The 16,698-nt window shown below is 40.3% G+C and overlaps 2 protein-coding genes across 2 annotated transcripts; one reads left to right on the forward strand and one right to left on the reverse strand.

Annotated features, from left to right (window-relative positions):
• Positions 1-384: 384 nt before the first annotated feature.
• Positions 385-8,792, reverse strand: LOC146488145 (zinc finger CCCH-type antiviral protein 1-like). Its single transcript, XM_085121581.1, has 6 exons — positions 5,414-8,792; positions 4,763-5,000; positions 3,778-3,994; positions 3,065-3,270; positions 2,619-2,855; positions 385-1,901 (listed from the first exon to the last, which is right to left on the reverse strand). Exons 1-6 carry the CDS (start codon positions 8,421-8,423, stop codon positions 968-970), a joined length of 4,842 nt encoding a protein of 1,613 aa, XP_084977707.1. The 5' UTR covers positions 8,424-8,792; the 3' UTR covers positions 385-967.
• Positions 8,793-9,079: 287 nt separating this feature from the next.
• On the forward strand, positions 9,080-16,698 carry LOC146488146 (protein mono-ADP-ribosyltransferase TIPARP-like). Its single transcript, XM_085121620.1, has 6 exons — positions 9,080-9,927; positions 10,504-10,723; positions 11,947-12,139; positions 12,909-13,120; positions 13,733-13,942; positions 14,497-16,698. Exons 1-6 carry the CDS (start codon positions 9,288-9,290, stop codon positions 14,924-14,926), a joined length of 1,905 nt encoding a protein of 634 aa, XP_084977746.1. The 5' UTR covers positions 9,080-9,287; the 3' UTR covers positions 14,927-16,698.

Raw genomic sequence — 16,698 nt, forward strand, 5'->3', positions numbered from 1 at the left:
AAAATTCTGAGACTTAACGAACTCTCAAACTTTGCCTTCTGACTAATTTTAAGGTGCTCTTTCCAGAAGTGCCAATAGCTTTTCGTTACTTCGCCTACATCAAAATTTTTAATTGCCCTGATTAAGGTCTATATATTCGCATTGCGCTATTATTCTTGTCAGTTTGTTAATACCAGCGTTCAAGAAAGACTAAAAAAAAAAGGAAAAAAAATCTTTAATACCTGCCGTATATACCAAACTAGTGGATACTTGATTTGCTCAGATCAGGATACTATAAATCCCGGGTAATATTTTCTATTCACCTCTAAGCACCCTCTTGTATTTCACACACGTTCCTTTTATTTGGTTGTTTTGGTTTTTGTTTTGTTGTTGTTGTTGTTGTTGTTGTTATTGTTTTGTTTTTAGCCAGTTTGTTAGAAATAACTCATACATTTAAGTTAGGCTGGTTAGTGGCCACCGGTTTGGTACATACATAACAAATAAAATAATTATTGGCCGAAGGAGACGTGGAAACTGGTAGATATTGACCACGTGACCGTGTGGGCTTGAAAAATATATACGCCACTTCCCACCTCTCCCTCGGTGAATTGATACCATAGTACTTTGATCTAGAATTTCTGAAACTTTTGCAGATTTGCCGAGTCAAATCATTGTAATGATAATATTTTGATGGTTGTTGATCATTGTCTTTGAAAAGACGAGGAAATTAACATCGTAGAAACCAAATCTTTATTTTCTGCCTTTGATACTGCCCTCACCCTAAAATGTGCTATCGTGAAAAAATGACAAATACCTTCGGACAACTATCGCTTTGTGTGAATACGTCTAATATGCGAAAATTGACACCCAGACAAAAGTAAAGCCAGTAAGGTAACACATACTCAAAAACCACGCAAAAGAAAAAAAAATTCGCAACGTCCTGTCCTGAAACTACCTCTTTGTACCCACTAAAGAATCCCTTTGTCAATTACATAATCAAGCATTTGGGTTCTTTGGAGGATCTCTGCCTGGTTTCCGAGGTGGATGGGTACGAATGACGTGGCATGGAACTGTGAGAGCTTGAGGCTGAGGATGAATACGGACTTGACGTTCTAGTGTACGAGGATGGGCTTGAATATCCCAATATACCAGTGGGACTTGTACTTCTGGCTGGCGGGTTCGAGGAAGATGGCCTTGAGGATGAGGAGGAATATGGGTTTGACCCAGTAGTATATGCGGATGCACTACCGGTGCTGTGGTATGACGTATTAGTAGCGCCTGAGGAGTAGGAGTACGGACCACTTGAGGTACTTGTGCTATACCTCGGTACGTTAGAGGCATAGGAGTAACCAGCAGCCGCAGCAGTGGACCCGCTCGAATGTAAGGATGTTCCAAGACCAGTTGTAGGCTTACTACTGGTATGTGTTCGAGACGACTGTGACTGCGATGCCGCTGCTTGGACCCTTGGAACTGGTGCTCGTGTGGCAGGTTGCCCATAACCGCGGGAAACTGCTGAGTACTCGATGATGTACTCTGGGTAGTACTGGTCATCATCAAAAACAACAAAAATGGTTGGAGACCATCTATCATCCACACAAGAGTCGTAAAGGTCACTGGCTGGATTGCCAGGATCCTTTTGTGGAGGTCTTCGATAACTGGATTGGCCAACGGCATATGAACCAACAAGAACTTTCGCTACGAACATGAATTTAGACAAATTGACGTCTTCTTTGGCATAATCATCGCTGTAGGAAGAATTCAAAGCGAAGTAGCTTCCTTCTCCGTACACAGTTGCGTTCTTTCCGTGTAAACGCCAGTCAAAATTCTGCTTGCAGATGGCCTCCACGATTTCAGGGTTGGTTCCATGAAACAGCTGCTTTTCGTTCACAGCGTGTTTAGAAGCTGTCATGTTCTCTTTTTTCCTAAAACAAATTGAGTACACACAGAAGAAATGAAGCAATGCAACTACGAATGATTTTCATACAAAGCGCGGACCGGAGTTGACATTTCATTTAAGACTTTCATGTGCAAAAATCGTATTTCCGTCCTACACTCTGCCATTAATGTAATAGGTGTTCAGTCCAGGACGTAAAAAAGCAGAAGTAAGGTTAAGGTAGAAAACCAAAGCTTGTGATGCATACTGGATTTCAGTTTGTGGATAGAACAGACTTCTTTAGTTTGATCACCAAACTAAAGTTAGTGAGGATTACTTTCATTTCACCAGTACTGAGTTATCATGCCGTACACTGAAGTTTGCACCGACTTTTGAGCTGGGAGCATTACCATAAGCCAAATGGTGTTATTTATTACAACGTACAGAGTGTTCTTAACCCTTAAATGACTTAAATGTAAAAGCTACCTTGCTCTGTCACTGTTTTTTACGCCTTACGAGGAAGCCTAACGTTTGACTTGCTGGAAGTCTTCCAGTACAGATTCCGGTACAGATTCCGGTACAGATTCCGGTTTCAATGGCTTCACTGTACGATTTCGGAAATCGTATAGTGAAGCCATTGAAACCGGAAAGCTCCCCAATCTGTACTGTCGGTATGATGCCTTTTTCTTAGTATTTGTAGCGTGACAATAACTCTAGTTTACTTTGTGTTTTGTTCACCTTGGGAATACAAAAGTGAATAAGGTACCTTTGATACTTCTCCCACATGAACGGGTTTTGCACACGTTCAATGCCGATGATCTGCACGCTGCGCTTCATTGAATTCCTGAACAACTTCTCCACTCTTTTGAATTCACCAGAAACTGACGCCAACAGAACACGTTTATATTGTGTCTTGGATGACATGGGGGACCAATGACTTGGCAAATTAGCACTCTTTGTTCTCTTCCCTTGTTGCGCTGTAGCAAGCGATAAGTTATGGGACCTACAGCAGAAAAAAAGACTTTCGTAAAAGCCTCAGTATTAAGAAAAAAAAATACCCTAAAATCGTGGGACACACTTGCCAAAAACTTCAAGAAGTGCAATCCTGGCTATAAGGACTGTGTTTACCTCGATTAGAAGGCCTGGGATCAATATGGAATCTCAAAAAACGATTTGAAATGACAGAAACGCAATAATATATTTTTTACGTACCTCTTAAGTTCTCCGATATCATCTCTGGATACAAATTTCGCTGGTCTTCTTCTTATGTTCTTTGCGGTGCCGTACTTCACGTTTGTTTGGCTCATATCTGAGGTGGGAGAAAAGCTTGCTTCGTAATCCTGGTCTGCAATCCGAAACCTGAAGCCACTTGAACGGTTTAAAAACGCTTTCTCCAAAGACTGTTGAAGGTTTCTTCCCTGTAAGTAATAAAACTTTTCACTGGTATGTACTCCAGCTAATGCTTTTGAAAAGTGGCCGATGAAGATCTCAGTACTTCGTTTATGGACAGAAAAAACACGGTTTTTGGCCCCTGAGAAGATTCACAAAGGAGAAAGACGGGAAAGGAGAAGGAAAAAATGTTCACGACATTGCTTTTATATTCATTTGGCGACTTTGGTTTTTTTCAAAAACAAATGGATATATAAACACTGAATTAAGTCCAATTTGACTTTATTCGATGTAACTTTAAAATCATCATCGTTACAAAATATTTGAAGTCTCTTCCCAAATTTGAAATTTGCGGCGTGGTACATCACTAAAAAATACATGTTTTGTTTTTTTTTTTTGCCAATTTCCTTTGTGAATTCCTATAACCCTTGCTGTGATCAGCTTGTCCCGCACAGTCATATACCGAGCAAAATCCCTCGGTATTATAAGGCATCGTCCTTGAGGCCTCGCTCCCAAAATAACGACAGAACACTTACCATTTGGTCTTGATCATACTCCCTCCAAATTCCGTACTCGTCCTTCCAGTACCAGGTCCATTGAGTGGCCCCAGGGTTGTCAGGGTCAGTGACGTACGAATGCGTGGAAAGGCGCCTGATTGGGGCCATGATTTCAAAATCCTTCTGTATAACAGCCAGCTTATTGTCAAGCAAAATGTTAACATCGTAGTGGTCGTCAAGAAACATAAATCCGTCGCTAAAACAAAATAATCCAAGGTAAAGGTGAGTATTCAGTTGTTACCATACTGAAAGGTAAAACAACAATCTTTTTTCTCAGATTCGTAAAAGCAACGTTTCAGCGGGTCACTTTTCACAGTTTTTGTTTTGTTTTTTGTTGTATTGTGTAGTCTGAACTTCACTGGGACTGTAACATTTAAATAAGGAAAAAGAAAATGAATTCTGGTGGATGTAAAATGATGCCACCATGAAATGGCCTATTTCAGTTTCAATAGTTCAGACTGTATTTAAATTATACTCTCGTATTTTTCATTGGAATCGACAATTGAAAGTAAAGTGTACTACTACTACTACTACTACTACTACTACTACTACTACTACTACTACTACTACTACTACTACTACTGCTACTACTAATAATAATTAAAATGATAATAATAATAATTAATAACAATAGTAATAATAATAATAATAATAATAATAATAATAATAATGGTAATGATAATGATGATGATAATTACAATACGTTAGTCACAGGAGAACCCAACGCAAGTCTCAGCAGTACTCTCTTAATATTTATAAAAAATATTTACTTTTCCAATGTCATTGCAGTTATCGATCCGTCGGTTTAGCAAAGTCATATAAACACCTATTTTCATTCATCACGCATATTCCTTGGAAAAAAAAGTACACTCAAAAAGCGACGCCTTTTACTTAGCGTAGGTCGTGTTGCATGTAACATTAATAAACTATAATAGCACTTAGTTTATATCACAAGCGGGTTTACCTTTCAAAAGAAATCTGAACATTGGTGGCTGTACATTCCTCTAACTTCACATTACAGTAAAGTCTCTCCACTTTCTCGTTGTCTTGTTCATTAAAACTCCTCCACTCGCCATCTGACATATACTGCCAGTGGAAAGGCAAAGAGCAGTGATGCCCTCGACAATTGAAGCCCTTTTTGCATTTGCCGAAAAGAAAATCGGAGCAGATGGGTTCGTCTGGCGTTTCTTTATGAACGTGACCTATTAATACAAAGATACCAAACAACTTAAAAATGCCATGTGGTTCCCCCACCTAACCACGCTATTCTTTACTTTCATTCTAGACATTATTATTTTATAATTCTTTTCAAATGGCTGACCGGGAAAAACCTTACGAATAAGAAAAATGCCTTGCAAAATAACACAATTTGTTCAACTTTACACCAAAATCTTCACATTTAGCATACAAATGCATCGGCAAGGTGATTGTCAAATTCGCCTATTGAAAACTGATTACAAAGTTATCAATGGTAAACATGCACTGTCAGCAAGTTATTAAACATTATGTACAAGTCTGATTTAGTCTTCAATTAACAGCCAAATTTAACACCCAAAGAAAATATAATGATAAATTCACATAATGACTAAACGTATGTATATTTAAAAACTCTTACCTGTTTCCTTTCCTTTAGTCTTGTCGTCGAAGACCAAAATGATCCTCTCCACTACGTCTTCACTTAAACGTTCCATCTGATAACGCTTAAGAACAACCTGGGTGTGTTCAGTACGCATGCCAGCTTCATGCTCTAAATCACATCCATTACCTTCGCTGCAGCACTTCTTCAGATGGTCGCTGCATATGTGTATTTTGTTACACGAACCTCCTCGATTACACATGCCGTTGCTGTACTCTAGGCAGGCCTGAGGTGTCGACGAAAGCACAAGTTTACGCAGCTGCTCATCCGTTAACGTATCAAGCTTAACCTTTGACAGCAAGGTTTTATCTCTCTCATCTTGAAAGTGATGATTCCGTGGACATGTCGCTCCACTGACACACGAATCAGTGATGTAGTCCCTGCAGACGTGCAGGTGCGAGCATTTTTTCTTCGTGCACTCACCATGAAAGGAGCTGTTGTAGCTAAGACAAAGGCGTGCCTTTGTAGAGTAAGCATCCACGTGCACAATCATTCCCTGATCGTCTTCAGTGATCAAAAAGCTGCCTGTCTTTTTACGAAACCACGCCTCAACGTTGTTTAAGTTGCCAGGGAATAAATCTGTTCGCTTGGAAATCTTTGCAAAGGAAGCAGAGCAGCCATATTCTTTGCAAAGACAATCAAAGACCTTCATCTCAGACGGCTCAAGGCTGGTCACAGGAGCGGTTCCCTTGGAAGAAACTGGAAGGGCACTGTTGCTCTCTTTATCTGCAATGTTCTTGGAGGATATGTTATTCCTAGAACCTTTTACGCTCCTGGGTGTACTATCACAAACTAGAAGCATCCTGAGGACCGCTTTGCTGTCCATGTGTTTTAGGCCATACTTTTGTAGTGTAGCTGCCGTGTGAGGATCGTTAAATGTGCTTTCGTGTTTCAGGCCACAATCTTCTTCATCGTTGCACTGTTTCTTGACAAAATTCTTGCAAATGTGAACCTGGCAGCAAGAGAGAACTCGTGTGCAGCACCCATCGTTATAATCTAGACAGACCTGCGGCGTCGAGAGCTGTAAAACCCTACGAAGCTGGTCATCTGTCAGACCATCCAACTTCATTTTGGAGATAAACATGCGATCTAAATCGTATTGAAAACTATGATTCCTTCGGCATCTAGATCCTAACCTACAGAAACCAGAGACGAACTCCCGGCACACATGGAAGTATTGGCAATCCTTCTTTGAACACAACTGGTTAAAACACAAACGTGCCCTGCGATAAAACACGGTGACCTCTAAGATTTTGCCTCCCTCTTCTCTGAGCAAAAAGCTATCTTTCCTAGCTTCAAACCACCTTGCAATATCCTCACACCCATCGGTAAACAAATCTTTTCTCTTTGAAATGGCATCGAAGGACACGGATCCATTATACTCCTTCAAAATGCAATCAAAGACAGCCTTCTTGGATGGAGTGCCGTTCTTCGGGTCTTGGACAGAGCTACAAGAACTGGAAACAGATAGCCGTCGTTTGCGCTCCACTGCTCCATCTTTTGTCGCTGTTTGGCTCACCAAATCTTTGCCGCTCGGAGAATCCTTCATATCACGGTCGCTGCCCATTAACCATTTCTTTACAAAATCTTGTGTGGCATCGTCTGTAGGCAGAGAACTAGCACGGACTTCCAGCCCAGCGCTCAGTGTCAGACCGTCTGGCGAGCTGTCCGCAACTGGAGTAGTTTTCTTAACTGATTGGATCTTTTTTGCAGAATACGACGACGCTGAGTTCTTCTTCTGTGGTTCTTTGCAGGCCGGGCCCCGCCCTATCTGTTTTTCCATGCTCTTTCCCTTCGTTTCATCGGTAGTGCCCGAGCTTTGTTCGGTCAACTTAGATTCCGACAGCTCTCTCTTAACAGAGGTTGTGTCATCATCATCACAGTGCTTGATGGTCTTGAATCCCAAAATTCCCGATTTATTTTCGTCAGGAGAATTTGAACGGGTTTCGTCCTCTTCAACTTGAATGTTCATTAATTTAGCACTGTTTTCAAAAGCTGGTGAAGTTGAATTATTTGCTAAATTGTTAATAACATTAGGAGATGGCTTGCAGACCGTCGGCCCTTGTTTTGTCGCCTTACTTTGCACACCTTCCGGTTGGGAATGTTCTTGGCTTCCGGCTCCGGACTTAACCAGCGAGTTGCGTTCGGATTCACTCTGCTTGGAACAACGTGCGATGTTACTGCAAGAATCTCCCGACGATGTGTTACACTGAGCTTTTGTTCCGTCACTTACAGCTGTACTTGGTGTAAATGAATCAACTAAATTACTCATAATTCCAGTCGAAGCTTCTCCACATGTACTGCTCTGTTTTCCGCCTTTGGCAAAAATTTTCTGGTCCTTTGGAACCAAAATATTGCAGCGAACAAACTTAGTGGACATCGACTGATGTGGTACTAGATCGAACTGCTTGAGAATTTGCTTATTGTGGGAATCCGTGAGGTTGTGTGACAAGGAACAATTACAAACCGACCCTTGGACCGCTTGAGAACAAACGTGAAAATAGAAACATTTATCCGAATTACATTCACCTCTCAAATACAACTGACAAACCTGTGGAAGGCTCCAGACAACAATATTCTTCAATGTGCCGGGCGGGTATTTGTCGAGTCCTAATTGTTTTGTCTTCTCTCCATTTTCTTCACCGAAGAAATTGTGTGAACGGCCACATTTTTCAGCGCAACCACCTTCAATAAACTCTTTGCAAATGTGCCAGTACTTGCAATTACCTTGTGCCCGACGACAAGAACCTTTCTCAAGATATTGTTGACAAATTTTCTTCTTCAACCGAATTCGCACACCATCGATTTTGCCATCACTCACCACAACGAAAGGCCGATCTCCTTGAATCTTCAGCCAGTTCCTCGCTTCTAGCTCTGATTTTTTGCTTCCCAAGGGCGAAGATCGTTTCAAAAGCACAGATAATTCGACAAATCCTCCGCTCCCGCAAATAAAATTGAATATTTTCGCTACCAAAACATCATCCGCCATGTTGTTGATTCACGAAAATTCATGGAAATGACCGACAACGGCTGGCGTCTGATATTCCGAGAAAATGACAATTTTTTCCCAAGTAGGGTACAGTGGGGAAATATGTGTTACTGCTGGATGTTTTCAACAGAGAACTGCTATCGTGGTACAACACCAAGGATAGTTTTCAATATAAGAGCTTCTTTGGTCTCTTTTCTGGGGTTTCAAAATCGAAATTAACTCACAACTCAGTATATGACACATTTATATTGTTGTGTCTGCACATGTCGGCCACGTGTCTTTTCGTGCGTCGGCCCGTTTTAGTCATTGGTTAAAATAATGTGAAAGGAAAACAATGTTATTTTAAAATAAAATCTTATGACTTCGTATGTGTTGTTTTAACCTTGTTCGCAGGATCTTGGGCCGAAGACGAAATTACGAACAAAACTAAATTGAACAACGCTCTTTGCAAGGAATTTTGGTGTACGCCTCTAAATCAACGCCAGTAGAAAAGAAAAGAATGAATTATCACCAGCGCAAGCATAACGTACTAAATGTTAGCATATCCGAATAAAATCGAAACAAAAAAAGAATAATTTATGCAGGGTTACCAGCGGAATAAAAAGGGCAAGCCGAAGTGGTTATTTCTCGGAAAACCGTCACGCCATTTCCGGTTGCATTTTAATCACTCCGCAGCATTTTCGCTACCAAAACATACCGACAGTGAATTTTTTCTGTAGACGGCAGAGAGAACTACATTTAGTGAACAACTCGCAGAATAACAACTCTACTGCTTATAATTGGAGTGTCCAGGAGGTTATACTGACGGAACAGTCTATATTTCATTCCGTTTATTCTGTGTCCGACCGATATTCGGAGGTCATAATGGCCGACAAACGCATAAAGGAATACATGTCTTCACTTTACAGGGCCTATGAACACCGTAGAAAGACCACTCAAGATGCATTGGATCTTTTGAGTGCCCATTCCACGGCTGGTTATGCGATAGTGATAATTATCAACACTGCGGCCATGTTGTTCAAGGCCACGCTTGAAATTGAATTTTGTTATCACTTCAGAACTTACTACTGGAAGATTATGAATTCGTCGGCTCATATCGCTTCGTTGGGTCTCATGTTCATCGAGAGAGGGACATTCTTTATCTGTTCTGTTATCAGTTTAGCTTTGCAGGTTATTTGGCAGTATCTTTTGCTGGCGTGCTATGGTCTGGTGAAATTGATAGTGATGCTGATTGCATATTTGATCTCAGCTGTCGTTTTCACCGCTTCGTTTGTGTTGAACAATGGCTCACCCGCACTGAGTGGAGTTGCTCGGGTTTGTAGGTTTCTACTAAACCCAGCCCCAATCAAGAACCTTGAAAAGTATAACTGGAGATCTCCAACGTTTGGCGTACAAATTGCAATGATTGCAATTTTATTAACGATGCTTACTTGGCGCCGTCGCAAGCGACCGGAAGAACAAAAAGGCGCAAATGGCACCCCTCAAAATAGCGATGCGAAAACGGGTGAGGATTCATTCTCCTTTTGGTCTTCACGACTAATGGTAATGTTAGTTGATTGACTTGCCTTCCACAGGTTGGCCAAGAAACTGGCTGACGGTCTGACTGACTGACTGACTGACTGACGATCTGACTGACTGACTGACTGACTGACTGACTGACGGTCTGACTGACTGACTGACTGACTGACTGACTGACGGTCTGACTGACTGACTGACTGACTGACTGGTGTATTAAAACTTTCTGAAATGACTGCTGGATGACCGACGAACACACTGACTGTCTGAGTCATATCCACCGACCGACAGACTGACAGACTGACAGACTGACTGATTGACCGACAACCGATTGAGTGAGAGACTAAACGACTATTGCTAACAGATCAACCAACCGAGTAATTAAATGGTTGGTGGATTGACAGACTGATCGGCGGACTGACTGACCGATTCAGTGATCAACAAGGTAAAGAGCCCACTGACCCTCTAAGCGTTAACTGTTTAATGAAATTTTTCGTCAGTTGTAACTACAATTATTGTTTATTTTGTTTATGTTTTTGTCATTTCAAACATCACACAAACGTAGTAATCTGCCCCGAGTCACCTCTTGGTAAATGTACAATGGGTCGCGATTGCAAGAATAAGCACTGCCCTATGCCTTATTGGTGGCAGTTTAGAGAGCCAATGTCCAAGCAGTGGACCAGCTTTAGTCCAGATGCTAATGCTGACACCGAGAAGCTTTACTGCGTTGTGGAAAACATAGAGGTTGAGGTAGCTTTAAGAGACAGTTATTCACCTTATTCAAGGTAAGAGTAAACTAGCCTGTGTTCTCACGTATAGTCTCTGTAACGGTTTATACTCCTTAAAGGTATGAAGACCATGTCATCTAGTTAAGGATCATTTTTAAAGGTAAATAAAAAACATTGGCAGTAACGAAAACCGAAAAGATAACGGCTTTTTCAGAAAAATATTGATAACCAATTGATGCATTTAACTCCTAATAGTGCGTTGGACGAGAGATGGTAAGTTTCTATATTTATTTCACTGATTTATAGCGTCCCCAATGAGCGCAACAGTGCTAAATAACATAGAAAATATCATTTGTGTCAAAAACTAAAAATTTCGACCGACTAGACGCCAAGCGAATTTGTTTGCTTCGGCTGAAAACAAATCATTCAAGGCGAAGTCGAAGCGCTTTTACTACGGATTCTTGCAACAGAAGATAACGGAACAGAAAACTGTACCATTTTAATTAAGATAGGAGAAGGCCAAATTTATTGGGAGAAAATTTTTCTGCAAGTTTCTTGTTTGGACACTGACCGTTTGCTATTTCAATTTATGGATGTGTCGTGTGATTGTCAAGGAGTAATAGTTGCACAATGATATCTAACATTTAGCTTAATTGTGGAAAGATTGTTCCGCATGAACTAAACGTATATTTGCTCTTAAGGACATGTATAAAACAACCAACTTTTCCCGTGCCTTTCGAAATATTGGAAAATATACTTCCCTGACCGTGAAATCAGCCTTGCTCTTTTTTCAGATTATTTGCTTTACAATTTTTTTGCTGATTAGATCCTTCACTACAGGATCCGGTACTTTTATTTTGTCACGGTGGTCCTTGCAAACACAGTTTATCACTGGTTTTTACTGAACTTTTCTCGAGCTCGTTTTGTACGACGAGAAACAGGCAGATTTCGCTTACGGGTAGAGGTTTCTACTCCAGGACTGACTGTTTTACGAAGTTTGTCGATGGTTTTAAGGAAATTTTCCCTCTATGTTTTAAACACGTAATCGCAATGGGCCCTTGTAGAATTAACGATTAACTTTCTCTTGTATTTTCAAAGTTATTGCAAACTGCCCTCGTCGCGCAATTTGGGAAAACAAGAAAACACGCGTAAAAATTAATCCTTAATTGTACTCGGGGTCATGCGGAAACATGTACAAAACATGACAGAACGTGGCATTCAACTGCAGTATTTTCTTAATTTACATTTTTCAGTTATCTCTCTATTTCCTTTTATATTAGTTTGGAAAAATCATCGTATTCCACCGCTACATTAAACTTTGAAGACATGACCATGCAAAACCATTCTGGCCTGATGGCGATCCGTCGACTCTCTACACCGTCTTACGTCCAGGAACCCGAGAGGGCCTTGGCAACAAAGTGGATTTGGTATTGGAAAGACGATGATGGGTGGAAGAAATATGCAGAAAAGGAGGTAACTCCCTTTAAGGGGGCAATACACCTAAATTTGATTGAAATTTGAAGAGGTTTTAAGAAAGGATAGAGGAAAAAAAATGATTTTTTGAAACACTAACAGACATTTGGTACCCACGCAAGAGCAACCCGGGTTGCCGGTGAACTAACTTGATATCCGTCTATTTATTATTAACTACAAATTCCAATTTTAAAACTTCACTAAATCTTCAATATTTCTTATTTATTTCTCTTAATTTTACCAATCTTTCTAGAAAAACTACTCCTCCCAAAATATACCCAAAAATCACCCAAAAATTCACAAAATACCCCACAACACAGATTCACGATGTGATGATAGGGTTTTTGGATTGCTTGAAACGCGAACGAGATATTTTCATTAAAGCCATGTCAAGGGGCGGAAAAATGGCGTTCAGGTGTAACTCCCCCTTAAAAGAAGCGCACGCTTGAGTTAAAAAATGTACTTACAAGTTTACGTTTATGATTTTCGGTTTCTGGTAAAAAGAACCAAAATTTGGTGCATTTATTCAAAACAACCCTACTTGAACCAACAAAGTAAGAAACAATTAGTGGCGAGGGGGGGGGGGGGGCACTCCCCGAGGGCCCCGGGCAAATGAATGAGGAAACCGTAACAGCTACTGTTACGTTTAAGGTTCAGTGGAAATTGCCTACGATAGTGACTTGGCAGAGGGTTGGAGTAGTATTATATAAGATCAATATGTTAAAAAAGAGGAAAGACTTTGGTATAAGTACATTTTTTCTGTCTGTAGGTGTCTTCAGAGATAACGCAAGAGAAGATAGAGGCTGCTTTCTGCAAAGAAGATAAAGCATACTTCTTTAATACTGCCAAATTCCATTACATGCTTGTATTTCATGAGACATCAATGTACCAAAAGAACATGACTCCATGTTACTCAACTAGACGCAGCGTCAGGAGGAGGCCGCTGTTTGTTGCCCGATCCGATCTGCAGGCTCAAAAAAGGTAGGTTTCTTTCTCATATAAATAGTTTTTTGCTTTTTATTAGTTGTTTTGTTTTTGGTCGGCATTACATAGCCACTATATAGCGTAAAAATCTCCTTAAGGCACCCTCTCTTATAATCCCCGCATTGTTTTCGAATTTTTATTTTATAGCAAAAAGCAATTGATTGCTTCTTCCAATCAATGCCAAAAGCATTGATTGGAGCACATTTTATCCGCTTGATAGTGACTTATCCAGTGGATGAAGTTATCCACTCTTTGGACAACTGGGGCCAGGTCAATAAGTTTAGAAATCCAATGGAAAACAAGTTAAAAGCCAGACGGGATGGAGTCGTTTGCAATCCGTGTGTAAAATGTTTCTTAATCTGCATATTTATTGAGCAAAAAAACACGTCAAGATGGACAGCTTGTTCTTTTTATGACATTACATACTTCTGACCAAGCACAACACACTTTACGTTTACTTTTCACGTTAAAAGTAACAGAACAGCTCTTTAAAGCCTCGAAAACTGAAGGGATTCATCTTATCCAAATAAAATTACCGCTCAATGGTGTCGACCTCTTTTTTGGCCAGCTCACTGCTTTTAGTTCACGCTGATTATATTTTCTTTTCAGTGTCTCATGCCTTGGCGACTTATTGTCGTCAGTCGTTCATAGAAGTCTTAAGCATCAAGACGGTGATTTCAAACGAATCATTTTGTCGTTTGACAGTACAGAATTCCAAGCTGTGAAGATGCAGTTTCATTTGACAATGCCGCCAGACAAGGCGCAGATTTCGAACATTGAGAAAATCGAGAATAATTTCCTTCTTGAGAGATACAACAGGTACGCGCATGGTTAGACTAGTTGCAAATATGCTGGTGCCATAGTAGGCATAGGCAGCGGCCTTAGGGGAACGAGGCTGTCAAATTTAGGCGATATTTGGATATCACACTTCCGTTGCTTCGAGTACAATTATGGGATCTAGAACCAAATCCATACGCTTCTTGTCTGGCCACTTACCTCTTAAAGTGAAGAGTTCGACTTGTTTGTGTGGTTTTTCAGCCGTTTTTGAGATTTTTTTCTCGAGTTTTCGGGGCTTGGATAACATTCAATGCAACTGCTGAAATGTGACGTAAAAATCAGCTAGAGATGGTGGTTTAGAAGTTGGGGTCATGTTTCCTTCTGTGGGGGAGAGATCCCCGGGAGGGGGGATCCCATGCGAAAGGGGTGGGGGGCTTGTCTCTTCTCGTTTATTTCTCCTCGCTCCAGTTTCGCTGCGCTGAGAGCGCACGTTCTCGACTAACCAGAAAGGGACTGCTTGCAGTCTAAACTGGAATTCAGCAATGGGACAAATCTCTGTCTTGCGTAACCTCTTTGTTTTCTTTCTCTTTGTTTAGAAAGCGAGACCAGATGAAAAGAAAGCTAAAAGCCACCCACTACAACAAGATAGAGAGGCAGCTTTTCCATGGCACGTCCTCAGACGTTATTGACGCCATTTGTATGCATAACTTTGACCACAGGGTGCACGGTAAAAACAGAACACTGTACGGAGAGGGAAGCTATTTCGCTGTCAATGCCTCGTACAGTAACAACTACAGCAGTGGTAAGGAAACCAGGTCCATGTTTTTGGTTAGTGTGCTAACGGGGGATTACAAGCTTGGGAACACAGCGCTTCGACGCCCACCACTGAAAGATCCCACCAATCCTGCCAGTGATCTGTATGACTCATGCGTTGACAGTGAAGATCAACCAACGATTTTCGTTATCTTTAACGATGAACAGTGCTATCCATTATATCTTATTACTTATAGCGTAGGAAATATTTAAGCCTTTTAAATTTGCATTATTCACAAAATTAGGATTTGAACCAGGGGAACCAAGGATCCATCGAACGGAGAGATCTATCATACCAACTTATTATTATAATAGTCATTGCTTAAGGCTCTAGCTATCTGTTAGTACTACCTGTATCACGAATTATTATGTCACCGGTTACTTGGTATATGGTGCACCACCCCTAAACTGGCATATAACCTGAATTCGCGAGCAAATACCTTGAACTTGAATTAATATCCAGGCGTGTCTTCAATGTATATCATTTTCCGAGTCATATTGCCCATCCATTCTTGATCAAGGGTAAGCAAAATCGGCAGCCGAGAAACAAGTTAAGCGCAATACTTTAATAGCCATGTCATTCTCGCAACGCCGCGCTTTAGATAGCCAATTGCTATAAGCTTAGCCGTGTTGAAACGAAAAGGAATCAAAAGAAGAAAGAGCGAAAACAAGCGATTAATCTGACGTCTAGAGCGTGTGAAGTTACATGTTCTAAAAAGCTAAAATCTAAAAACGGGAATAATGAATTTACAGGGCGGGTCTCAAAAGGATGTGGAGAGTGGAATTTTTTAGTCAGAAACGGGGTCAGAACAGAAAACCAGCTGCAGATGGCAAATCTCCAACAAAGATAAGGGGCAACCCCTCCCCGGAGAACAATTGGTCAATTTCAGGAAAACCATGTGCTGCTTTTTATGTGTAAAACAAAAAAAGTAAAAGTGAGTAAGTAAGCACTTCTGGGAAATAAAGGTTTACATATCAGTTATACAATAAAACTTCTGCCGGGTTTCTTGTTGCAGTAGTGAGGACACTGAAAAAAGAAAACATCTTGATCTTCCAACATTCTTTTCGTTTAGTTTCCCTTTTATTGGTTAATTCAGTTTATCGTAATACAAATATAAAGATAATCAATTTTAAATGACATGTGATCTTTTTTTGTTGTTGTTGTTGTTGTTGTTGTTGTTGTTTGTTCTTTTTTATGAACAATAGTAGTTTTTGTGATGTAATAAATCTCTGTTTTGAAATAATGTTTTATCAAAGAGAGCTATATATCTGATTAGGGAGCTTAGGCTACGACAACTGCACCGGCAACGATAACGCCGCAAAACAATAGGTTTAATGATCAAAAACAATCGCTCTCCACGTACGTTTTACATTTTGGTATATTTCTTTGCCGTCCTCTGCAAAACAACAACGAGAAATGACCACATTTAAGGTTTTGTGGAGAACGTGAAAGCACGACGGTGAATTTTTCATTTTCTTTTTTAACTTTTACGCCACTCCTTCCAATTTGGTTCCATTTTTGTAAAAGTTGAGCGAGTTGAAATAATTGCGAAGTAGCACAAATGAAATAGATATATTTTCGGGTGACGTTTTCGTTGCCGTTGCCATCGTCGTTGCTTAAGCTCCCTATTACCCTATGGCTACCACGACTGCCTACATGACTTGCTACCGATGCAGAGCAATCGGAAGTTACGCAACCGCGGACACGAATCAGAACACAACACTTTAAACGCTCATATATAAATAGATGCCTTTTTCAAATTTTCATAACTTTGAAATAGTTAAAGATGTTTAACCATTGTAACTTACTATTATTGATTATTTGTAAATTACACGTCTGATGTACGTATGTACCAATTTCTATTTTAATAAAGACTGCTTACTTACCAATAACGAGTAAAGTACATGCAGTAATTGCTAACGATTATTAAAGGAGTTATAAAAATCGATAAACTATCAATGTAATAAACATTTGTTCACTCCCA

The sequence above is a fragment of the Pavona decussata genome, unplaced genomic scaffold (genome assembly GCF_977016875.1).
Source record: "Pavona decussata unplaced genomic scaffold, jaPavDecu1.1 SCAFFOLD_11, whole genome shotgun sequence".
Taxonomy (NCBI): domain Eukaryota; kingdom Metazoa; phylum Cnidaria; class Anthozoa; order Scleractinia; family Agariciidae; genus Pavona; species Pavona decussata.

Bases quoted from the DNA above. Each gene is read 5' to 3' on its own strand.
- LOC146488146 (XM_085121620.1), top strand. From the start codon at position 9,288: ATGGCCGACAAACGCATAAAGGAATACATGTCTTCACTTTACAGGGCC. The intron at 12,140-12,908 runs GTAACTCCCTTT...TTCTGTCTGTAG, and splicing joins AGAAATATGCAGAAAAGGAG to GTGTCTTCAGAGATAACGCA. The intron at 13,121-13,732 runs GTAGGTTTCTTT...TTTTCTTTTCAG, and splicing joins GATCTGCAGGCTCAAAAAAG to TGTCTCATGCCTTGGCGACT.
- LOC146488145 (XM_085121581.1), bottom strand. From the start codon at position 8,423: ATGGCGGATGATGTTTTGGTAGCGAAAATATTCAATTTTATTTGCGGG. The intron at 5,001-5,413 runs GTAAGAGTTTTT...TTGTATTAATAG, and splicing joins GACTAAAGGAAAGGAAACAG to GTCACGTTCATAAAGAAACG. The intron at 3,995-4,762 runs GTAAACCCGCTT...ATTTTGTTTTAG, and splicing joins GTTCAGATTTCTTTTGAAAG to CGACGGATTTATGTTTCTTG.